We start from the raw sequence: 24177 nt of genomic DNA, 5'->3' as shown, positions 1-24177 counted from the left end.
GCATTGGCGACCTCTCAACTATCTTATCTCATCCATCTGGGTCCGCCATTACGAGCTCGATGTGGAGCCATCTCTCTGTCAGACACAGATCGACCTGGAGAATTCTCAGTCTGAAGTACGCCAAGGCGAAGGCCGCTCACAAGTCTGTTACCGATAAGCAGAGGAATGGTATACTTGGCTTTCCTTGTGGAAAGGTCTTCTTCGGTCCCGCAGATCATGTCACTTGGGAATCTGAAAGCAACAGTTGGACTTGAAAGACTACTGCGTTACGTCGTACCCGGGCTTGCCCTCCGGTGTAAGGGGTTCATCAAGACTATTTCGTTATCGCGAATGGCCGATTTCTCTATCCTTTGGCGAGAAGTTGGCGAATGCAGCTTTAGAACCGGACATCGCTAACCAACGCTCTGAGTAGAGCTTAGTCAAAGGAGTACGCCAGAGAAACCCCGAACCAATGGCCGTTTTCTGCGCTTCGTGGAGCAAATCGCGTCAAGGCTTGTCAGTCGTATCAGCTCAAGCAATTTCCATCCAGGCGGAGCCTGAACACAGTTGTCTCAGACCGGGATGCTTTCTAACTACCCGCTGCCGCTGACTGACAACCAAACCTGGCCCAAGTTAACTAACGTGGCCTAGTGAGCCTGGGTACCTGGCGCTTCCCGAGCATGTCGGCTAATGTGAAGCAGAGAGACAGTATCGTTGACGGAACTCGATGCATTCAACGGAGGCTCTTCCGGGTGGCCTGGACTAACGAGCAGCGCGAACTTGAGCTCCTCAGACCTATGTATGCAACATTACCATCGAGTAAGCAAAGAAAATACTGGCTATCTAGGCTGATGTCACGATGATTCACGGAGTAAGGCTTCAAATGCGGCCTACCATCTGGTTCCATTGGATTTCACACTTTTCCAATCTTGAGGTCTCTATGACAGCATATGAAGGGAACTTTTCATCAGGGGAGTCGAGGCCACAGGTAATCTTAGGCTATATGCCAAATACGTGCTCTAGCCTATCGCCAAGTCCACAGCCGTGGTTTGATATATACATATAATGCAGAGGATCACAGTACCTGCCCTCCAGTTTCGATAGACCATCCAAGGGCGCTGGTGGTCACATCGAAGCTTCTCCCTCTCAATACTAATGGTACTAGTGTATGCCAGCTGAAGCCAAGCAACAGTGTCTAGTGATCAGCGGCCGTAGCAGATTTGATACCTTCCCATTCATTCCAAGACCATTCAGGCTGATGTCCAATCATGCGGACAGAATATGTCATTCTTAACCGGTACCTGAAGCCCAGACGACAAAGGTGGATACCAAGATACACCGGCCTGTCGCTTTCAACAAAGCACAGACCACCTGCGCACAGTGACGGTGAGGTGCTGGGGACAATTTCCACCACGCTAAGCTGTTTGGGTAATTTGGAAATGATGTGCATATCGTCGCCTGCCCGTAGCGTGTAACGACGAGCACCTCTAGTCCTGTTTGGGAGTGCAATTCGTACGTGCACCCCCCGCACCAACTGAAGCAAAAAGAACCGAACGAAGGTGAACGCACTCACTTCAACACACTTGAAGGGGATAACAGAAAAAGTTGAGTTTCAGGGTCACCTGCATCAAGTTGCATCTTCCAGCCGATAAGTAGCTCTGATATTACAGTTGCCCGACATGGTACTTCCATCTTTGGAAGCCCGTACTAAGGAAGCTGAGATTGCGCCCATCTCCAATTTACAACCCATTCTTCGATGTCGTGGCGTTTTCTCGATACCAAGCATCGCGTCAAGTTGTTGCTTTTCCGTTCCCCAGCGATCGGGACATGGAAGGTGGACGCTACGTATTCAACCCTTCATCTCTCTCTCCTGCAGAAACCCCTCTGGCGTATGAGAGCATGATGCAGTCAATGTACAATTCAATACTGGTTTGTTTGTTAGTTTGGTTCTTCGGCCATGGGCTGAACAGGGAAAATCTGGAGCTCTCATTGGCCTCCAAAGACAGAAACTGGCCTCCGTTTGAAGCGTCATGGGACAATAGCTAGGGTGGAAAACGCCACAGAAGCCTTCTCATGCCTCTCTCCGTGGTCTTCCAAAGCCTTCAAAGACTAAAAAGATATAAGATAGTAGTCCCCTACGGCACCCGTTCGCTCAAAACCCGGATGCTTTTCTATTCTAGTAGTCTGAGAGTGGAAATGGGCGTTCCTTGTACCAAACTAACAAACAAACCAGGGTTAGATTGTATGTGACCTTCCAAGTTGCCCCAACCCAAGTTTCAACGCCAGATACCGCGCCTGGTAAGCAGCACATTGCATCGCATCGCAGATGCAGCAGACACCTGAAGGGGGCAAGCGAGCTGGCAGCAGATCAACAAGTCGATACCGAACCCGCTCACCCCGTCATCCCCTTACCATGCCAAACTGAGGGCGTCGGGCATGGGCATACATATCCTCCCTCCTGTCCTGGGATCCCGGGGTACCTTGACGTATACTGTGTAGTGTTGCCCTCGGAGGACCCTTGAATTAGAGAGGGAGAGGTTTCTTACACCTGTGAGGTCTCTAGGCAGTTTGCGCCTCGACCGAAGCTTCATCAAGCTACCTATACCTATATCACATCGCACACACAGCATCACTGTGTAGGGTCTATCAAGATGTTGCAGCCTCGCCGAGCAAGTCCCCGTCCCGTCGTCGATCCCAGTATCCCTGGCAAATCCATCCCATTTCTCAACCTCACTTGCCCTTTTCATTACAGACATAGACAGGCAACCATGCACTCACGGAGCGAATCTCGCAGCTCTTTTGCCATCCGTCAGTCACGGCGAGGCCAAAAAAAAAACCAAAAAAAAAAAAACCAGGATGATTTCAGAGCTCAGGTGGTCCAGCTACCTAGCTCTGGTGCCGTGTATAGAGGTATCCCGCCATGCTACCTATCGCCTCCATAACCGCATTTCCATCTCATCTTCTCAAGTGAGAGCGGGACTCTTGCGGGAACAGGCACTGACGGGGCTCTGAGAACCACGGCTCGCTCGCCCTCCTTGCAGTCGGCTACCGTAAACAAAGATGGCCTGTCCTTGTCGCCACAGCCCCTGTACTGCGTAGGGGCTCTCCACCGAGTCCACTACTCCTTCCGACGTCCCGCAGGCGTTTCTGTTCTTCGCGGTGCTCCGCGTTTGACATTTAGCTTCACAGCAAAAACTCGACATCCAGATTGTCAAGTCCAGACCACCACCCGCCACCAACCGGGGAGCAACACAGACTCGGAGTGGAAAAGAAGCGCTCGACATGCCATCCTACGATGCATTCGCCTTAGATTCGCACAGGGCATCGCGCTTGCTTCATCAATCAGGTCTCGGAGGCATCCATGCCCCCTCGGTCTCACACTGGCTATCCAGACACTGTCTTGAGACTGTCCAGACTACCTTCGGAGTGCCGCTTCGTGATTGGCGCTCTCGAACTCCCCCGCGATGACGGCGACGAGACCCGTCTTCAGATCTCCCACCCATACCCGACTTCAATCTCATCATGTACATCGCTTCGGCCTTTGCAATTGCCCATCCTTTCGCACAAATAGTATCCCACAGAAAGTACTCACTGTGGATCTTTTCTTTTTTCCCCTCCTTCTCCGAGCGCACTTCAGCTGCAGGTAAAAGGGAGCGTACCTTGCTTGCGATGGAGACGGAGATGGGTACAGTCACAGTACACACTGACTGCCGCCGTTGCTCCGCCGTCGCCTACATCCGGTGCTCCTCGTTGTTTTAGTGCCCTGAACGGGACGTCTTTCCTCAACCCCTGTTTTGCTGTTCTTCCGGTACACAGTCCAGACAGGTTTTCTATTACCTATTCCACTCCCATGATGGCACATGCACATCATGCGGCTTGGGGACCTCCTACAGCGGCCGAGTGGGTATGCGGTTGAGAAATCTTCCCGAGGTTGATCAAGGATTGATGGTCCGCATCTTCTCCATACGGGGCTATATAACGTCTTAGCTCCCGCTTCTGAAAGCTTAATTTCCGTCCCGTCATTCCCTTCAGTTCTCCAAGTTGTTTCATCCTCTACCAAGACGACCTCCCCCTTCACAAGGCTCCGTCATATCATACCATCTGTTGTCGGTGTGAACTATATACGGAGGTTGATATTGATCAAACACCATTCTAGCCATTTCGTGTTGAAGATTAGTCAACTTGACGCCTATCACCAAGACGAGACGACAAAATACAGTCAAGCCGTTTGAGCTGTCATAACGCTCTCATTGGTGCATTCACACCTCATTCGCATTCGCCCTTCACCTAACCCACTGACAATCACCGTTGCCAACAATGGCTTTCCCTCAACCAGGCGGACCGGCTTTTCGTCACGCACAGGTACATGGTGTCTTCTCCTTCCCGCGACCGGCTTCCAACGCTCGTCCGAAAGTTAACACGCCTGCGCAGTCCTTTGCGGATGCCCAGTCCCAGTTCGACATTCTCGAGTGGCACCCATACTTCATGTCCTGCATGCGATACTTCCTGGACCACGCCCAATACCATGGCCCTGTGCAGGCTCTTGCTGGATTCATCAACATCCGACTACCTTTCCAGAAGCCCAACCCGGTGCTGTCTTCACAGACAGTCCGCCCACCACCAGAACTAGAGGCGTCTTGTGTCCGGGGAGCAGCGGGAAAGGCACCCGTCGGGGGTTATGGTCTTCAGTCGTATGCGAGTGTCAACTTGATCCCCTATATTCGGCGTCTGGTAGCTACGGGATATGATTTTCCCGGAGTTTTGCACGGCTTTTTCGGCGACGACTGGGAGGCTGGGATCGGGCCACTACACGAGAACGAGCGACGGAACTACCTCTTTGCGGCCAAGAGCTCCAACTGGCTCAAGGTCAAGGCGGCTTACGACATGAACGAGGAAGAGTCCATACCGTTTTTGAAACCTTTGCGCGATGCGACCGAAAGAGAGATTGTTCTAGCTGAGAGAAGCTGGAGTGAATGGTTGGCGATGCAGGACTGGATGTTGGGACCACGCGCACCAGATGTGCAGCAAGCCAACGGCAATGGAAACGGGAACAATGCCAATGGAGGACGGATGCAGGGTATCAAAAGGGAAGGTGACTAAGAGGGTTTATACCAGGAGGCTCTGTAACGTGAATTGGGAACGGATAGGGGAAAGTTAATGGGCTGGATATGAGTGCTCTCTGTTGAGTGTTGGCATTCCTTCGTACAACTTCCTTACGGGCCACGCCTGAGCATTTTGCTATGGGGTTAGGATGGCTCTGTATCATACAAACAAATATCGGGAATTCGAATGAGAAAACGAGGACATATTCCCAGCTGTTCCATCGGAATTATTATCAAGTTACTGCACCAGAGCGACTCCTCGGATCAATCCCATGCTTCCCCAACCTCGGACATTGAGGGAGCATGGGCAAGATACGAGACCTCGATTTGTCAATTGATACATATACCGTACGAACATCGGCCGGTAGTGGCGGTACGTCCACAAGAACTTTGATGCGTACTGTGAAGAGGGATGTACTGTAGTATAGGTACAGTCTAAGACCGGAGTGCCGGAGACGGAGACAGCTTCACAACAGCCCACGCAGCCCACTCATGGAACTGGCCCAAGCTTTGGAGTTCTTCTCCACTTTAATTGCTCTGTGGGTCCTCGGCTCGTGCCGACTTACGGTAATGTGGAAAGTTCGCCTTGTGTTTGCCCGGGTACGATACCTTACACTACAGAACACGTTCGCTTTACGGATAGGAAACATGAAAGATCGGAAGCTTTGTTTCGTTTTGTAAGTTCCACATCAGTTCGCGCTGTGTGCGACTCTGACGGGCTGCTTCACACTTCACCACCTTCCATCTATTGCTTTCAACCTTTTGCTCTGCCACTTGACAGTCGAACAGTATACTACGGAATATCGTCAATCAATCCAGCACATTTTCCAGATTGGAGCCAAGGCGCCCATGGGCGGATCACAACGGCGAACGCGCTACCTCTAGGTACATACAACGCACCGCTCAAGGCATTCACGGAATCCACAGCATCTGGAACCAAAGCCCCAAACGCCCCTGTCAGTCATCTGGAAACTGGTTGTCATCCAGTTGCGCGAAGTGGAAGGAGTGGAACCAACAGTTGCGTCGACCACATGCTCGAAAGCTGACAAGCGCATCATCGGACATTGGTCGCGACGCAACAACGTCAGCTACCAACACCACTGCCTGGAAAATGACCACAGCCCCGATATAGTACGCGCACGATCTTTGCTCCTCTACCACTCACTATCGCTACCGTCGACAATCCCGGTCTCGAATGCCCCGACCATGCCCGGAGGTCCAGCAACGGCAGGCTTGTCGGCGGCCGTGGGACAATGGACCAAGTTCCTGGCGCGCGCCGAAGCCAAACGACTAGACCCCAGCGACTTCGCGAGATTCGTGCCCATCCTTAACTCGGACTTCTATCCATTGCCTCCCATTGTTATCGCCAACCTTCTCCTCAAGCCGACGAAGCAGTCTTCCTATTCTCTTGACCCCCGCAGACTACAATATCTCACCATCCTCCTCAACCAGAAGCTCGTCAACCCCCAGTCCGTCCTGAAAGTTCTACACCATTACTCGACATCGCAGGCCAAGATTCAGAGTGAACATGATGCAAGTACTACAAACGAGGCCGCGACGGCCACTAAGGGGGGCCAGGGGCAACAAGGAGACAAAAAACCGAAGAGGGTGTTTTGGCAAAATTCATACAACGACGAGGAGGTAATCTTTCTGCGGCTCTCCAAGGTCATAACACATGGTCAAGGCATCAGGCATGCCTCTGACGCCTACGAGATGGCTACGAACCTGAGCAAGTGGACAACGCTCTTCATCGACGTCATCGCCGCCTTTTCACGAGATACGTTCGGCACTATTCAGAACATGCGAACTAAGCAGGACATGGAGACCTCTCTTCAGGCTTTCAGTTTGCTTTTGGTCAACTTTTTGGGGAATCAACGGGTGGTCTCTGCCTTTGGCCGGCCCGAGGCTAAAAGTAACGCTTCTCCCATGTTATGATTCCCTGTTCTGTGAACCGAACACTTGGCTAATGACTTTCTTCTCACCAGGCCATCGCAAACGATTGGCGAGCTCTATCGATCAGCTTATACCCTATCTCCTTCAGAATCCAAATACCTCTGGAATTGCGGAGAGGTTAGAGTTCAGCCGAGGACAGGCACTGGCCGGGGAAGAGTCTTCTGACCTGAAGGACGCTGCAGTAGCGGAGATGCATAGCTACATGGATAACATGATTGGGCTGGACACATGGCAAATCCCCGATATGCCCATAGTTAACTCTCGCGCCGGTCTGTACATTTACATCAATGCTGCGGTATGTTCGTCGGACGATTATCCTGATTTGGAGTGGATGGGGGACTTGGGATGCTGACGCCTTGGACAGCTCGTGGGACGACCTTTGATTGACGATCATTCTCTTTACACCTACCTCCATAACCGATACCAGGTTTGTTCTGTCGTTCAGCGTACAACGTCCTCCATATTTTTTTTGCTGACAAAAGGTCCAGGGTGACTTGCAAACAACAGCAATACACCTTATCCTAGCATCCTTCGATGTTTTGGCGAACGCCGTCTTCAGGGAAGGATCAAAAACGGGACACTTGCTCAAATCATACGTCGTCAACAAGGTTCCACTAATATTGGGTAACTTTGCTGCCTCCTCTACACATATGTATCCTTTTGACGCAGAGTTTTGCATATCCCAGGCGCTGGGTCAGGTTGACACTAATGTGTTTCCGACATTGTCCAACATGTTTGACATGTCGAACACTAGCAGCTCCTTTCAGGACTCCGTGCGACAAGACTTTTGCTTTGCCTGCCAGCTGCACGGGCTGTTATCTGCGTCGGCCATCGAGACCCTTTTGGGGGAGATTACTTATCAAACACTGCCGGACGAGGGTCGGTACGTGAAAGAAACGCTGGTCCAGGCATGTTTGGAAGATTTCGAGAGGAGTCAGAGGCTTGTCGGGGAATTGGATAACATGAACGGAAACGTGGGCGCTGCTGCGCAAGCTATTGTTGAGGTTAGTTGTCATTCAGTCAGACAAGAAAACCCTGTGCGTGACGGCTGCTGATATGATATAGGTGATTGGTACACTTTGCCGCAACAAGGAGACCATGACTCTCAAGCAATTGTGCAGCCAGCTGGCCAGCAAACCATCATCCTTGGATATTCTATTACTCTTCGATAAACCATACAAGATACTTCACCCTCTGTGCGAGCTCTTGGACGACTGGGGTGGCTATGACGAGGATCAGGGCGAATATCAGCCTGTATACGAGGAATTTGGGTCTATCCTGCTTCTACTGCTGGCCTTTGTGCACCGCTACAGTCTGACACCCACCGACTTGGCCATCCGATCTCCGCATTCGTTCGTGGGGAAGCTACTAGGAAGGGGCCAATTGAGTCGGCCGTTGGACGAGCTTAGCGACCAGGAAAAGTCGCATCTGAATGGTTGGGTACATGGGCTATTTGATTCCGAGGCTGGCGGTCTAGGAGACGATCTTATGTCGTCTTGTCCTCCGCAGGACTTCTATCTACTCATGCCGACGCTTTTTGATCAGATCGTCATGGCCTTGAGTACAGGCTGCTTGAACGATTACCTATTAAGAAGTGGTCTAGAATGTGAGTATGAACTTTCTTACCGCCATTGTCATGGCATTGCCGCTAACTGCCCCTTAGATCTCCTGGATACCCTATTATTGCCCTCACTAGTGCCAGCACTCTTGTTCCTTGCAAACAACCTACGAACTGATAAGCAACCCGGTCAAGGAGCGGTCATCAAGATTCTTCAACTCATTTTGCGTCCAAATTCAATATCCAATGAAGCATCTACCATGCTCTCATCGGTCCTGAACATTGTCGCCAAACCCCTGGAACTCTCACTCCGCTCCTATCAGCGTCAGGTTCCTGCGTCACAAGAGGTCGAACCCCTTTTGCGCGCTCTCAAAGAAAATCTGGCCGTGTCCAGCCGCACCGGTGGCGCCGACCACAGCGAGCTGGAAAATTGGACTGGCACACATCACAATGGTTCCGGGTCCGTCGGGGGTCTCTACGGCGCCATCCGCCACACCGTCCAAAATCTGGTCCAGTGGGCTCAGCACTCGCCCGGTAACGGCGTGCCGGCCACTTACACCCACCGCCAGGTTCTTGTCGCCCTCCAGATCTGCGGCGCAAGGCGTCTCCTCTCTGCCCTGCTTAAGGAGCTGAAAACGCAAACAGAAGCCGGCAACGGCTCCGTCGCCTACGACGTCGTCACAGCCATCATCTGTGCTCCCGACGTCCACAATACCCCCGTAACGGACGACAACGACCCCTCCTCTGCCCGAGAAGGAGGAAATGCTGCGAATCATACCATCACCAAAAAGCAGCGGAGAATCACCCTTCGCGAAGCTCTCAAATTCGAAGCGGAAGACTTTAAGAAAATTCAGAAATCAGACCCCCTAATGGCCGAAACGGTCGTGCGCCTGCATCGTCGCGTCGAGGCGCAGATGGCCCTACCTCCCCCACCTCCGCCGCCCGCGCAGCATCATCATCATCATCATCAGCAAACGATGCTGCAGCCGGAGTTGAGCGCGCTGGGGGTGGTGGCTGGCGATGCTATGGGCGATTCCATCATGAACGCTGCGGCGGTGCAGGTTTCGGGCAGTGATCATCATCATCCGATGGACGCGATGAGTTTGGATGCTACGGGCATGGGTGGGTTGGATGTGGGAGGTGCGGGTGGCATTGATATAAGTGGGATGGGGGATATGGGTATGGGGAACATGGGTATGGGGAACATGGGTGGGTTGACGGTCAATACGAATACTGGAGGCGGAATGGGAGGTGGTGTTGGGACGGGTGGTCAAGGTGGTGGTGTTGCGGGAGGAGGAGGTGCAGGTGCCTCGGCTGGGAATGGTGGAGGAGGAGGAGGAGCTGGCGGCGCTGGCGGTGGAGGCGGTGGCAGCGGTGGCGCGGGAGGAGACCTGAGTGGTGATGATATCTTTAGCGGCTTGGGGACAGGAGACTTCACGACGGATTTCGGGAACTGGGATACGATGGACTTGGGTTAGTATCCTTAGCATTAACGACAGATGGCCCCGGATGGGGACTGAGAACGGCAGAATGCGAATCGTTTGTAGACGCAGGTTCGTGACTTGAATATTCCAATTTGCATTCCTGCCTTTGGTTGAGAATAGCAAAGGGGTTAGAAACAGGCAGAATTTGAGCGAGCAGGAATTCGTGATGAAAGGAGTCAACCCGTCACGCCTGTGTGAAGGAGAGCATGTGTTGGCAATGTTTACACGATGCGTCAGGCCTTGCATCACATTACAATAGCAGATGTCAGGAGTATGACAACGAGATGAGAATGATCCACCTTGCGACCAATGCCGAGAACACATATTTACCTACATATACACGTTGTGTCGTTGCAATGACGTTGACATTCTGAGGCAGGAAAAGAAACTGACGACATCTGCGGTTTAGAAGCATCCGACTGTACCAAAAAGCAAAAAGAAATACCCAAAGACGTGGAAAAACAACAGATGTTTTAGGAAACCTCAACAACCGGACAAGATCAGTAATGAAAAAAAAAAAAAAGTGATTTGACAGAAAATTGCAAAAGAAATGATCGCGGCAGGGCTCGAACCTGCGATCCTCTGCGTTATTGTTTGTAAAGCAGATGCCTTAACCACTGGGCCACGCAACCATTGATGAAATTTTCATTATTGTAGCTAGCCTATCACTGCCATAGCATGGTGCAGTGGAGTTGGGAATGCCATCATCCAATGAGGGCGGGCAAGTTGCGACTAGCAAGCCCCTGAGGAAAGTAAACAAATGCATAACTGGAATATATAGCTCATTGCTAACACGAAATTGAAAGTCACTTGGAACAATGATGCAGTTTTAGCCGAGCGGTTAGAGTGGCATCCTTGGAATGACGCCGAAAGATGCATTTAGGAAGGAGAGACAGGGCTGGAAGAAACAATAACTGTCGCTCATAAGCTATACCTTGCATTTGAATAAGCACATACGACCATACCCACTGGAAAACTCGGGATCCCGTCCGCTCTCCCATAGATAAGCCAGTGAGGGCCAGACTAGTAGTTGGGTCGGTGACGACCAGCGAATCCCTGGTGTTGTATGTTTTTTGTATTTTTTTTCTGTATCATGGCCCGAGATATGAAGAAGGGGACTATACCCTTTATCTAAGGCACTGCGCAAGGCAAGGGCTTTCCAATCGCGCCAGAACCTTGGAAAAGTAGCACACTTGTATGTTCTACTTGATATGACCCTACAATGTTTTCCAAACACATGGTGGTAGTTGGTGCACCGGAAGTCAGGGACACATCACTGATCTTGGATACCCGGAATGAGACCCAATTAAGTCACACCTGGAGGGCCCAAACCACTTGATATTGACATGCAGTTTCAACCGAGCGGTTAGTGCGGCATCCTTGAAATAACGCCGAAAGGTGCGGAAGGTTGTTGGATGAAGAGAGGTCAAATTGACGGGTATTTGAATTCAAGTCTCTTCGACTGGATGTAATTCAATGTGCATGCTCTCGTGAACGCTATGTATAATTGCACCTACAGGTTTGCCTCAACACTTCTCAAATTACCTTCTTCCTCATCGATGGCCTCCATTTGGCATATGGATGTTCCTCCTCAACTGTCTCTGGCACAAGGTGATCAACCGCCCTCGTGTTAAGCAACCCCGGATGCACCTCATCCAGACTCGTAATCCCACACATCTTCATCGTCGTCTCCAACTCATCATTTAATATCTGCACATATCTCCTCACCCCTTCCTCCCCATATCCAAGTCCATACAAGATCCCCCTCCCAATCCCCACCCCACTGGCGCCCAAACACAAGGCCTTAAAGACATCCGTACCGCGCGTCACCCCTCCATCAATCAACACCTCCATCTTGTCAAAGACCTGCGGACAACATCTCTGCAACTCCAGCAACACCAAAATCGTCGCTGGCGCCGTATCCAAACTCCTCCCCCCATGATTCGACACCACGATCCCCTCTACGCCCGCCTCCATTGCCCTGACCGCATCCGTAGCCGTTTGCACCCCCTTCAACACAATCTTCACCTCCTCTGGTAAACACCTCCTCAACCAAGCAATATCTCCCCATGAGACACTAGCATCCAGAAACTTTCCTGTGATTCTCCCCAGCCCGCCTCCGGACTTGTCATTCTCCGCCTTCTCTCCCGTCATCGGCACTCCCGAAGATAGCCCTACCGCCTCCTCCGCCGAAATCCTCTCATCCGCCTCCCTCTTCCCCGGCACTGGCGCGTCAACAGTCAAGAACACGGCTTTCACCCCCGCCTCCACCGCCAGCTTTAGCAACTTTTCGGATTTGCTCCGGTCTTTGTCCACATAAAGCTGGAACCACAATGGTGGAATTGCTTTTTCTTCTTCTTCTGCCTCAGTGACAGTCTCACAGTCCTTGACAACCCTCGCGATTTCACCCACGGAAAAACTAGCGCTGGTACTAACTGTCATGCCCACCCCCAGCCTCTTACAAGCCTTTCCGATCGCCTTTTCGCCCTCTGGGTGAACGGTGGTTCCCAAGGAGGTGGCGGCTGCGAAGATGGGAGAGGAGACAGGGTGGCCGAGGATGCGAGTGGAAATGGAGACGCGAGAAACGTCGCGGAGGATGCGGGGTCGCAGGGTGATGAGGGAGTAAGTGTGCGAGTTGGAGCGGTGGGTGTGGCAGTCGGTGGCGGCCGAGGTGACGAACGCATGGGTTTTGGGGGGAAATATGAAGCGGCGGCGGAGAGGAAGTCGTGGGTTGAGAGGAGGGTGTGGAGGGGGGGGTGGGGGGAGGAGTGGTGAGGGTTTGTCCTAGAGGTGGTGGTTTTCACGGTTGTTGTTGGGGGGATTGTCATTTTGAATGGTGGTTAGTGTGTGTGACGGTTTGTGACGGTGATGATGGTGGTTGTGATAGTGATATTGCAGACAAGATGGGAGAGGAAGGGATGGGTGGCCAGCCAGTTTAAAAGACAATTGGGCATCGGGTCTTACAGCACATCGAGAAAGAGGTTGCTGATCAGCAATCGGTGCAGAACTGTGACATACACACACGAGAATACCTAGCTGTAAATGAACTCGGGGGAATTGGCCCCGAGCTCTGAAGATACCTTAAGCCGATTGAGACTTGGACCAGGCGGGGATCCACCATCAATCCCCCGCCCCGGAAGGCGGGACGGGAGTGGGGTTGTTCGGGCCGGCACTGGGGAAGTGGGTTATCTGTTTAGGGCCCTGCAGTGGCACTCTCTGCGTAACGAGTTAGGGATGATGCCATGCCACCTGAAGCCAATTGCGTGCTGTACGTATCAAGCACTGAATGCATTGAGCACAATATCAGTTAAAAGGTATTGTGGTCTTTTCAGGTTTCAACTCTTCTTTCGTAACGATGAAATGTAGTTAGGAGCCGAGTCGTGAAAGCGCTACTGGGATTCTTACCATACAGGCCATCATTGAAAAGGGTCCTCCCCCTCCCTTCAATACCCGTAGCGCTAAAATGTTAAGACGCCTAGTGGTAGGTACCCCTAATGCATCCAGCCTCTCGCTCTTCTCTGCATTTTGCAAACATCATATGCGATATCAAACGTTTTTACACTGTTTGAACACCCAATTCGACAAGTTATTCCTTCTTCTTTCATTCGACATGTAAATTTCACTTCTAAACACCCAAAGCCTTTTCGATCAGGATCTTAGCCCGTTCGCTCAAGTGCATCTGGAGGGCCAGCGCATGTCCAGACGGACTCATCTTGCCCCATGTCTTCCTCAAGATACCCACCATCTTCTCCTCGTCAATGTCCGGCCGCTTCTCAAAGTCCTCAAACTGCTCGTCCAGGAATACTAGGCAGGCTACGTCCTCAAGGACCTGAGTGTCGCTATCGGTCTTGAGATCCTCTTTCCTTACCAGGGCGGCCACCCGGTCGATCTCCTCCTGGCTCAGCGGAGGCTGGATGGAAGCGTCAGCGAGCAGCTCGGCCACCTGCTTTGCCGCTTGGGACTTGAGCTTGGCGCGCCAGGTGAGATATCCGGGCCGAGTCATGGGATAGCTGCTTCGCGGAATTTCCCATCTGTGTTTGGCATGTGTGAGAAGGAGGTTCATTTCAGCAAACAAGGAAAGTCGATGAACGCGAACCTTCGGAAATGCTGAGCCCGGCATGCAAGCTGCAAAACGGGCGACGCTCTAGGTTCTCTAACCGCCAGCCAGCGTGTCATATGCTGGGCATAATCGAGCTCAAACGGCACGGAACCGGACTTCCTCTCGACCGATCTCGGATCCTGGGCGTGTGCCTCGTCGATAAGCTTGAGAGCTTGATGGTAGTTGCCGGGAAGGGGGTTGATTTCATCCATGGTGAGTGAAGATCGTTTTCAGGAAAAGGTGTGTACACTATTGATGCTGACGGTTGAATCTCGACAGGCAACAGGTTCAAAATGAGTATGGACCGATCAGAAACAAAGAGACACGGAACATGAGTCGCAAAGGGCGAGTCCGTTCAGCTGAAGGGTTGATTGTCCGGGGTCTCCCTTTTCATATAAGTGGATATCTTTAGAGTGGACAGATGGGGGCCACACCAGATGAGTCAGCAGAGATAAGAGCATGGGAGACCCCCCGTCCGGATTCTGGAATGCGGCTACACCTTTCCCAACGTCATCCCACGGTTTGCGTGTGCGGCCCTTTCACAACGACAGCGCTTTACTTGTTCCGACAAACCATATTTCCATGAAATTTGTTGACCATGGACAGTCAGATGGTTGAAAAATGTCTTCTTGTCGTTCCTTTGGCTTCATCTTTCTCGCCTTGTATGTGGGGTCGGATATCTTGACCCGTGGTTTGTTGGGATGAAAGTCGTTCGCGCCTAGGACGGGACAACTCCTGTTTCCATGGCAACTTGCGAAATTGCAAGCTGGCGACCTTTGAGTATTCCCCCGCCATTCAGCTTATCCTTTACCTTTCAGCATTTGCCACCAAGCGGGCGTACATCAGGACTGCAGGCAGTTCAAAGCCGCGCTTCCCAAGCAAACTGGCACCAATTTCGCGACCTGGAAAGACCTTCTTCACCCACGCAGCATTTTAAGTCGTCTGGAATTTCTGATTTCCCTTCCCTCATTAGCCCTCCTCGAAACTGCAATCAAACTGTCAACCCAAAATCGTGCCAAATCACTTGGAATCAAAACACCACAAGTTTGGTACATCAACCTGTTGTTCTCGCGTTTAATCATCGCTGACAAGTACTCAGTTGTTTCTACCCTCGGAATCATCTTCTCTCACCTTGTGATCAAGTCTAGCGACACACACACAAGCTTTCCTTATATTCTCCAAGATGGCTCCATCTCGACGGAAGAAAGGCAAGGAGGTTGACCGGTCACCTACGAGCATCTTGAAGCATGGCGACTACACGGTCTCCCTCACCAGTTGGCTTGCTGGTGGCCCTGTAGTCCTGGGCAAGAAGCCTCGTCGGGTCATCGACCTCAAAGTTGAGCGCGATCGCAAGTCCGAAACATCGGACCAATCCCTGGTCCTGGCCAGGAAGGACCACGATGCAGCTGCCTCCGATATGGAGGTTGGGACTTCGGGATCCGAAGGAGCCCTAACGCTCACCTCGAGACAACGCCGAGAACCCAAAGGTTCTTCGCAACCAGCTGTAAGCTCAAAGCCGTTCCTCACGTACGAGGAAAAGAGAGTCGAGAAATTCACTATTCGGCCTCCGCCTGTGGTTTTCAACACGCCTGAAGACGTCCCTACTGGCTGGCTTGAAGCGATGTTGAACCAGAGGAAGAATGGTGAAAGCTCAAAGGCTGTTCCGAAGAAGGCCATCAGTTATGAGCATAACGATTCGGAGGATTACGAAGCTGGCTACGACTCTCCCCCTCACAACAAATCAAAATTACTGCCAAAGAAGTCATCGAGTGCCTCCAGGAAAGCATCAGAAATTCGCATCGAAACCAAGTCGTCATCAAAGAAGGGTACTCGAAAAGTCAAAGTCATAACTGCTGATGCAACAGATGAGTCAGATGAGTCGTTATCGGATGTCGAGTCACGTCGTCCTATGAAGACGAAGAAGCTTGAGAGCCGGAGCATGACCAAAGAGAGAATCAAGAAGAAGATGCACGTCGAGGTTTCTGACGAGGAGACAGCTGATAAAGTCACAACTGATATTGAGTCGTCAGACATTGAGTCAACAGATGTCGAGCCACGTTCCAAGCCGACATCGAAGAAGAAGCCGAGTACTCCGCCGAAGAAAGCAGGAAGTTCCAAAGTCAAGGTCGAGACACGGGGCAGAAAAGGCAAGCAGAAGGTCGTGGTGGAAGCTTCAAGCGAAGAGGAAGATTCCTCGGTTGAGTCGATCACGGAAGCTGAGCCGTCTCCCCCGAAGAAAAGCAAGAACAAGAACCGTGTTACCGTTACCGAGATCACACGAAAGGGCAAAAAGAAGACCATCACAGTTGAATCATCAGATGAAGCTGACATAGCACATGTCAAATCACGTTCATCACAGAAAGGGAAGAAGTCCGAAATCCGTGTCAAGACCAGCGACAAGACAAAGGCGAAGAAGGTTACATTCGAGCCCACCGATGAACTTGAGACTACTGACGACGCCACAACGGATGCGGAGCCTACGCCGGCGACAGCGCAGAAGGGCAAGGGCAAGTCCAAGACCAAGGCAAAGACGAAAATTGAAGTCGAATCACCCGACCCCGTAGAGACAACCGATGCCGTTACTACTGACGACGCAACTCAGACCGAAGCTGAAACCACCGATGCGGATACGGCTGTTGCCGAGAAGCCCAAGGGAACTCCAGCAGCAGGTAAAGCCGACAACGACTGGACGCCTTCGCAAGATGCAAGCATACTCAGCATGAAGGAAGGCGGCGAACCATGGGCTAACATTGGCAGCGCCATTGGCCGAAACAAGAATGAGGTCAAGAAACGGCACCAGGAACTTGTTCGTTCAGGCGCTGCTCAAGTCAATAAGGGCAATCAGAGCAAGGCACATAAGGCACAAAACAAGAAGAACAAGAACAACGAAGCGGGTCCCAGCCATGCCTCTGTTGCGGACGAGACTATGGGATCTGGCGAGCTTCCTGGATTCGGCTTTGATGCAGATCAAGACAACAGCAACAACAACGACAACAACAACAATGGTGATGGCTGGAGTGGTGGTGGTGATCAGAAAAACAACAACACCGATAACAACGGCGGTGGTGGCGAAGGTGCATGGGGAGGTGGAAACCAGACCGACAACAATGGCGGTGGAGATGTTGGCCCTGGATTTGATACCCCTGCTTGGAGTGCAGACTGTACCGGAGGCGGAGATCAAGATACCAATAACAATAACAACAGCAACAACGACAACAATAACAACGGCTTTGGTGATGCGGGTTGGGGCGGCGGAGACCAGGAGAACAACGGAGGTGGTAATGTCGGTCCGGGACCTGGTGATGGTTGGGCCGCAGACCGTACAGGAGGCGACAAGCCGCCAAGCAACTCAGGTTCCAAGAATGGTTTAAACCAAGGTAAACCGCCTAGCAACAAACCGCCCAGCAACAACGGCGGCTGCGGTCCAGGCTCGAACAATGGTAACAGGCCGCCCAGCAACAAGCCGCCCAGCAACAAGCCGCCCAGCAACAAGCCGCCCAGCAACAGTGGTGGTGGCGGGAACAATGGAGGCTCTAACCAGGGCAACAAGCCTCCTAGCAACAATGGTCAGGGAGGAAGCTCAAACCAGGGAAATAAACCGCCTAGCAATAGTGGCAACAATGGTTGGAGCGGAGGTTCAAACCAGGGGAATAAGCCTCCTAGTAACAGCGGCAACAATGGGTGGAGCGGAGGTTCAAACCAAGGGAACAACAAGCCGCCTAGCAACAATGGTGATTGGGGTTCAGGTTCAAATCAGGGGAACAACAACAACAACAACAACACCAAGCCTCCCAGCAACAGCGGCGGTTGGAATACCGGCGGTTCAAATTACGGCGGCAGCAACAACAAGCCTCCGAGCAACAGTGGTAGAGGCGGAGGCTCTAACCAAGGCAACAAGCCGCCCAGCAACAACGGCGACTGGGGTAACACAGGTCCAACTCAAAACAACAATGGGGGTGGGGGCTCAGGCTCGAATCAGGGTAATAAGCCTCCCAGTAACAGCAGCGGTTGGGAAAACGGGGGCTCGAACCAAGGCAACAGGCCGCCCAGCAACAACGGTGATTGGGGTTCAGGTTCAAATCAGGTGAACAACGACAACGTCAAGCCTCCCTCCAATGCAGGCTCTGCCAGAGGTTCAAATTACGGCAAGCCACCCAGCAACAATGGAGGTTGGGGTTCAGGTTCCAACAGTGGCAACAAACCACCCAGCAACAACGGCAATTGGGGCGGAGGTTCTAACCAGGGCAGCAAGCCTCCCAGCGACAGCGGAGGTTGGAATAAAGGAGGTTCTAATCAGGGAGGCAGGCCGCCTAGCAACACTGACTGGGGCGGAGGTTCGAATCACGGCAAGCCTCCCAGCAATGGCGGAGGATGGGATTCAGGTTCGAACAATGGCAACAAGCCGCCTAGCAACAATGACTCAAACCGTGGGAGCGGCTCTCAACAGGGCGAGGAGAAGGCCAAGTCTGTGGAAAAAGAGCTGAGTATGAAGGATCAAGAGATCAAAGATCTTAAAGAACGAGTCAGTGCGGAGAAGATGCAGCGCTTAGAGGCGGAAAATTTTGCTTTGAGAATACAGAATAGGGCTAATAGGTTGAACCAGAACAAGCAACCCGAGGACGGTATGGGTTGGAACACAGGTGGTAGCGACAACAACTGGAGGCCGCCTTCAGCTGCGGGTTCGACAAGAAGCAACAAACCACCCGACAACAACACAGGTTGGAAATCCGGTCCAGGCTCCGACCAGGGATGGAGTGTTGCTCCGAACCCAGGCTACAAACTGCCTAGCAACTCGGGCTGGGTTCCCAAGAATTTTGTTCCGCCTCAGGGCAGCAAGCCCCCTAGCAACACTGCGCCCCCCGGCAGTCCCGATGGTTGGATTTACGGTTCACCCACAGAAAGCGAACGTGGCCGCATGGCCAAGCGAGTGGAGGCTTGGAAGGGATCGATCAGTTCACCCAAAGAAGAAGGACATTGGGGTACGCCCGACGGCGGCTGGCATGCCACTCCGGCCACAGATTCCCGCCCACGTGAGATTGCGCCTGACAACACCAGGGGTCGAGGCCCTGCCGTCAGATCTACTTCTGCCAAAGATTGGAAGCAAGGATTAACTCGTGTCGATGAAGAGCCAGACACCGGTTGCGAGATGTGGAAGAAACCTCCCAGCAACAACGGAAAGCCGGGCAGCAATGCGGGCCGTAACTCACCTGGTAACTTCAACAACAAGCCATCCGGAGAGCAATATGGTTGGAACTCTGGTCCTGATGCTGTGGCTGGAACTGGAACTGGTTGGGGTGGAGGCTCGGATCAAGTCTCAACCCCAAGCTTCAGACACCCGGCGAAGGATGAGTGGACTGGAGGCACAAAAGGGAATGATAAGCCGCCTAGTAACAAACCTCCCAGTAACAAGCCGCCCAGCAATAACGGAGATTGGACTCCTGGACTCGGAGCTGCCACTGGCTGGAAGGCAGATTGTACCAAGCCGCCGAGCGACAGTGGCTGGGGCGGAGGTTCAAACCAAGGCAAGGACAACAACAAGCCTCCCAGCAACGCAGGCTCCGCGAGAGGTTCGAACTATGGCAAACCTCCCAGCAACAACGAAGGCTGGAATTACGCCCCGATCGGAGGAACTTCGAAGAACAACAACAGCAACAACAACAAGGCAACCGGCGGTAATGACAGCCTCACTGCCTTTCTTCAGAACCCTCCCCCGTGGGGCGCGGACTGTACCGGTCCCTGGGATAGCAACAAACCGGCCAACAACAAAGCCGACAAGGGAGACGTTCAGAACGCCCTTAACATTCACACGGTCAGAGACCTACCCGGCTACAATAGAGATGTAGCACCCATGGGCCTCTCGGGCTTTCCTCCCGTCGTTGAACATTATGCGCCAGTTCCAGTTCCTCCTGTCACCCCAGGCCCTTCAGGTCGCTACCCTTCAACCCCTTACTCAGCCACCCCTCACCCACCTGGCTGGCTCCCCAAGAGTGAAGCACAAACTACCCTTCTCCCACTTTACAACAACCCACCGCCTCAGGCCCCACAGCCTTCCCACGACGCGCCCTGGAACTCCACCAGCTGGGACACCAAACCTGCCGTCACCACGAAGCCGCCCGGCGGCCCGTCATCATACCAACCCGGCCAACGTAGCGCGCAGTGCAAAACCCTCTCCGAGGAAGACCTCCGATCCCTGTACAAACAAGTCGTCTTCAGCGCCATGTCCTCTCGCCAGCCCCTTCTCCAACCCAAGCCCGACCGCGATTTTACCTTGAGAGACTGCTGGGTGTTGATCGCTTTGAGCGAGCAGTATGATCATTCTTCGGCCTCGAAGGAGAAGTGGTTCGAGCTGCAAGCTAAATTTGCGAGTGCCACGGGTCGGATGGTTGATGTGAAGCTGTTGAGACAGAAGGTGAAGCAGGGGGAGAAGGAGGCGAAGGTGGTGGAGGGGTGGGAGGATGATGAGGTTGGATGGCGGTATAAGAAGAAGTGGGAGATGGAGACTGCTTGGTGAGAAAAGAGGTGAGAAAGGAGGAGAGAATAGAGGAGAGGAAGAGGTGGAGAGGTGCTTGGTGAGGGAGTATGAGTAAGATGGGAGAGGAGGAAATTTCAGGTTTTTGTAGAGTAATTTGTAAGTTGGAACATGGTTGGAAGAATCCACGAGGGACCTCATGTAGAGGTACTTATAGCGCAGAGGTAGTCGTTAGATGACCAAGTCTTGCGAGAGGAAGCTGCATCCGAAATAAAGAAGTCTGATTTCTAAGCAGAGATGGATTATATCAGCCTAGAGGTACACAGCAGCATGGCCTGCACCGTAGATGTATATGCTGACGTCCGTATAAAAGGAGGCAACCGGGGACTCGAGGGTTTCGGACTGTGGGCACTCGGAGAGCTTCATGTGGAAAACACCTTGGCAACCAGGGGACACAGTCATGAAGTGTGGTAGTCGAGCCTCGGCTTCTTGAGCTCAGATCAAGGAGCGGCCCTCAAAATCTCTATAATCATCAAGTTTTCTCTTGCATTATGAACGGCTGTCCGGTTTTGGGCGCATCTGTATGCCGCCCCAGCGTATCACACTTCAAAACTGGTACCTACATCAAAGTGAACCGTGCTTGGAAGTAAGGCATGAATTTTATGAGCTTCTTCGGTATTAACCTCTTATTCAGATACACGCCAGGTTGGGGTACATAACATACAAGCAGAAGGTGAAATGAACACAGAGAAGGGTGGACTTCGAGCCTTCTCCTTCTCAACGAAGATGAATTACGTCAACATTGGCAACTTTACCAACTACCTATCCCATTCAAAATGCCGTTTTCCCGGTACCACACGAATACGGTTCAGTGAGTGAATAATTGCCCGTGGCTCCATGGAGACGCTGAAATAACTAGCTATACCGTATAGACTCTGTATATTCTGAGTGACCTGAATACCAGAGCCGGCCTAGTAATCGGGTGTCGTAATATTCCGTAAAGTCTTCCGGTTATCGATTACTTTCCCTCTTTGACTGCTCTTTGACTGCCGGGGAAAGGGCGGATCTGTGCAGGAAGCTGACAGGACACCGGCGGATGCTGGCTTACGGGGCGCCGCGTTATGTCCTGCCAAGCGCTTTAAGAGGAGATTGACGCTGGTGAGTCTCTCGAGTGTCTACGGCAGGCAATATCGTCGCATTTTCACTACCTACCTCTATACGTGCAAGGAGAGGTGCGGACTGTTGAAATAGAGTTTTGCGGATGTCCTAGATGTCACCTGATCCTGTGCTTTTAACGCTACCTCTAAGTATATATGCGTTCTCTTCCTTTACCCATCCTCTCTTCACTTCCTTCCGCTTTCTTTTTTTCCGACGGTTCAACCAGCACAATCATGACCATCGGCGCCAGGCAGCCACAAACAACAACAGATGCTCATACAAGTGGGATATCATCCCATTTACAGGGCTCATTTGCTACTGGCCCGCGGGGTCGGAGGCATTGAGTTTCTGCCCCCGAACCTCCAGAGGATGAATAAAGTAGCCAATATTTTCAGCCTCTATTCTCGAGACCCGAGCGAAGTACCCGGTATCCCTTTCGACCTCTCTCCCCAAGATGCTCTTCGACCCGAGACCGTGTTCCGAATCTGCACAGCCGCCAAACGAGACTTCGATCCTTTCATCACCTCCGATCTGGGCGAGTTCTTGGCCCGAATCAGACACGTGTTGAGTTTGGTCCTCGGACATCCTGACTGCAACGACGAAGACAGGAAGAAGGTCGACGACGCGTGGCAGTGCGTTTGTCACGATGTAAGAGAGGCTATCTCGTTTATTCGGCAGAACAGGGAGCTCCTGTGCGCAGCTTGGGAAGCCGGCCGGCCTTATCTGGGTCCCGACACAAAGGCTGGTCGGGCGAGGATCACGAAGGCGCAGGTTTCGATGGAACTTAAGCTTGCAGATCATAGTTCTCTCGTGCCCGATAACCCTTCAAGAGAGAGTATCAATGAGGCCTGCTTCTCTTCCCCTGCTACTACTGCTCCTACCCCTGAAGATCATCGCTTACGCCAACATGAACTTGTCATACCAAATCCGACGCCTTCGAGATCGTTTCCGTCGGGAGACAAGGAGGAGTGCGTGAAAGCTACGCGGACAGCTTTGGGAGCTTTGTCGCTCTCTGAACAAAACAGACGCAGAAACAAGGCCACAAGTCCCGAGAGAGCACGCCGAGACCAGCACGAGGACGAGGGCTACAACCGTATGTCAGACATGGGTCATGTATCATCCGAGGACGATGAGAATGATGATGAGGACCTCGATATCCAGAACGACATGGGGTGCTTTCGGCTCCCCGACCGAGACGGACGAAGCAGTGCCCCAACTTCCGAGAGCCGACACCAAAATCAGCACGAGGACAAGGGCCGCATCCGTATGTCGGACCTGGGCTATGTATCACCCGAGGACGATGACGACGGCGGTGGCGGCAACTACTGGTAGGTCCTGTACCACAGACAGCTACAGCAGCTGCAGCAGCAACAGCAGCAACACCTCAACCCTTCTGGCCATGGAGAGACTCGGAAGATGAGATGGGGTCACAATGATTGTTCGTCAGAGGGCATGGATGGTCAAATGAAGTCATTTGAGGCTTGTGAATATCCTTTCTCTAGGAGACATAAGTCACCAATTGTCACCTGTTTCTTGAATCAACCTGTACTGACTTTTCTGGACACCTGAGTAGCGGAAGAAGCTGAATGTTCCTCACTCTCAACGAGTCAACCCAACCTTGACCAAAACATCACCGATCCCGATAGCCATAGCTCCAATGGTAATCCTATAATTGAGGAGCACATATGATGTCCCCACCAAGAGCCTGGGGACGATATGTGGTTACCACCGTGTGATCCCCCCAACCAGCAACAACAGGCGGGCACAGGGTCAGAAGCTGCTTTGACAGAAGACGCACACGATGTCCTATGCCCCCATAGCTACCACTCCGGCTGCCACATCAGATTCTGAAGCGATGCAAAGACGCTATTTCTCCTCCACTTCCTGCAAACATGTACCAGGATCCGAGAAATTGAACTTGAATGATCCAAGGTGGAGTCCGACATGTACTACAAAGTAGACGAGAATTGCTGCTGGGGCTGAGGAACACGATGTTAGCCCTGGTCAGCCAGAACAGCATGCCCATGATCCCGAGGATATTCCTTCCTCTTCTTTCTTTTGTTTGGTTGATGCTTTCAAATACTCTAGTGGATTAGCTGTTCTGTTGGTTTGAAGGCTGTAACGAATCTCTTGTAAGCAAGACAACGAAATAGGAAACAGATAGGTAATGACAAACTTTAAGAATCCCGAAAATGGACAGTCTATAACCTAGTAATCCACGGTAAAACACCCCCAATCAGAGAAGAATGAAACAGAAATTCTATTGGTTATCCAACGTTTTGTTCAGCAGAGTTGCGGAAACTGACAGAAAACCTCTTCGCCCCTCCCCAACGGGAAACGATCAATCCAAGCCTACTATCACGTTTTACAGACAC

General features: G+C 52.1%; 4 protein-coding genes and 1 non-coding gene across 5 annotated transcripts; 3 read left to right on the top strand and 2 right to left on the bottom strand.

The window, feature by feature from the left end:
• Nucleotides 1-4017: 4017 nt before the first annotated feature.
• B0T23DRAFT_16377 (uncharacterized protein) lies at nt 4018-5174 on the top strand. The gene is made up of 2 exons (XM_062832772.1): nt 4018-4341; nt 4411-5174. Exons 1-2 carry the CDS (start codon nt 4297-4299, stop codon nt 5077-5079), a joined length of 714 nt encoding a protein of 237 aa, XP_062697008.1. The 5' UTR covers nt 4018-4296; the 3' UTR covers nt 5080-5174.
• A 1033-nt stretch (nt 5175-6207) lies between these two features.
• On the top strand, nt 6208-10959 carry B0T23DRAFT_434500 (mediator complex, subunit Med5; the record flags this gene model as incomplete). The annotated part of the gene is made up of 7 exons (XM_062840497.1): nt 6208-6993; nt 7067-7329; nt 7399-7461; nt 7523-8038; nt 8100-8640; nt 8698-10065; nt 10883-10959. Exons 1-7 carry the CDS (start codon nt 6288-6290, stop codon nt 10957-10959), a joined length of 3534 nt encoding a protein of 1177 aa, XP_062697007.1. The 5' UTR covers nt 6208-6287.
• Nucleotides 10628-10708, bottom strand: B0T23DRAFT_t16. Its single transcript has one exon. It is a non-coding gene; the product is annotated as a tRNA-Val (tRNA).
• A 558-nt stretch (nt 10960-11517) lies between the features above and the next one.
• Nucleotides 11518-14556, bottom strand: B0T23DRAFT_450179 (cytochrome b2). Its single transcript, XM_062841081.1, has 3 exons — nt 14173-14556; nt 13708-14107; nt 11518-12860 (listed from the first exon to the last, which is right to left on the bottom strand). The coding sequence occupies exons 1-3, from the start codon at nt 14385-14387 to the stop codon at nt 11613-11615; spliced, it is 1863 nt and encodes a 620-aa protein (XP_062697006.1). The 5' UTR covers nt 14388-14556; the 3' UTR covers nt 11518-11612.
• Nucleotides 14557-15296: 740 nt separating this feature from the next.
• Nucleotides 15297-23262, top strand: B0T23DRAFT_450178 (uncharacterized protein). The gene is made up of 2 exons (XM_062841080.1): nt 15297-20682; nt 22108-23262. Exons 1-2 carry the CDS (start codon nt 15359-15361, stop codon nt 23132-23134), a joined length of 6351 nt encoding a protein of 2116 aa, XP_062697005.1. The 5' UTR covers nt 15297-15358; the 3' UTR covers nt 23135-23262.
• The last annotated feature ends 915 nt before the right edge of the window (nt 23263-24177 follow it).

This window comes from Neurospora hispaniola (genome assembly GCF_033458365.1).
Source record: "Neurospora hispaniola strain FGSC 10403 chromosome Unknown B0T23scaffold_1, whole genome shotgun sequence".
Lineage (NCBI taxonomy): Eukaryota > Fungi > Ascomycota > Sordariomycetes > Sordariales > Sordariaceae > Neurospora > Neurospora hispaniola.
Note: the sequence above shows the minus strand (reverse complement) of the source record. Positions and strands in the feature narration are given on the sequence as shown.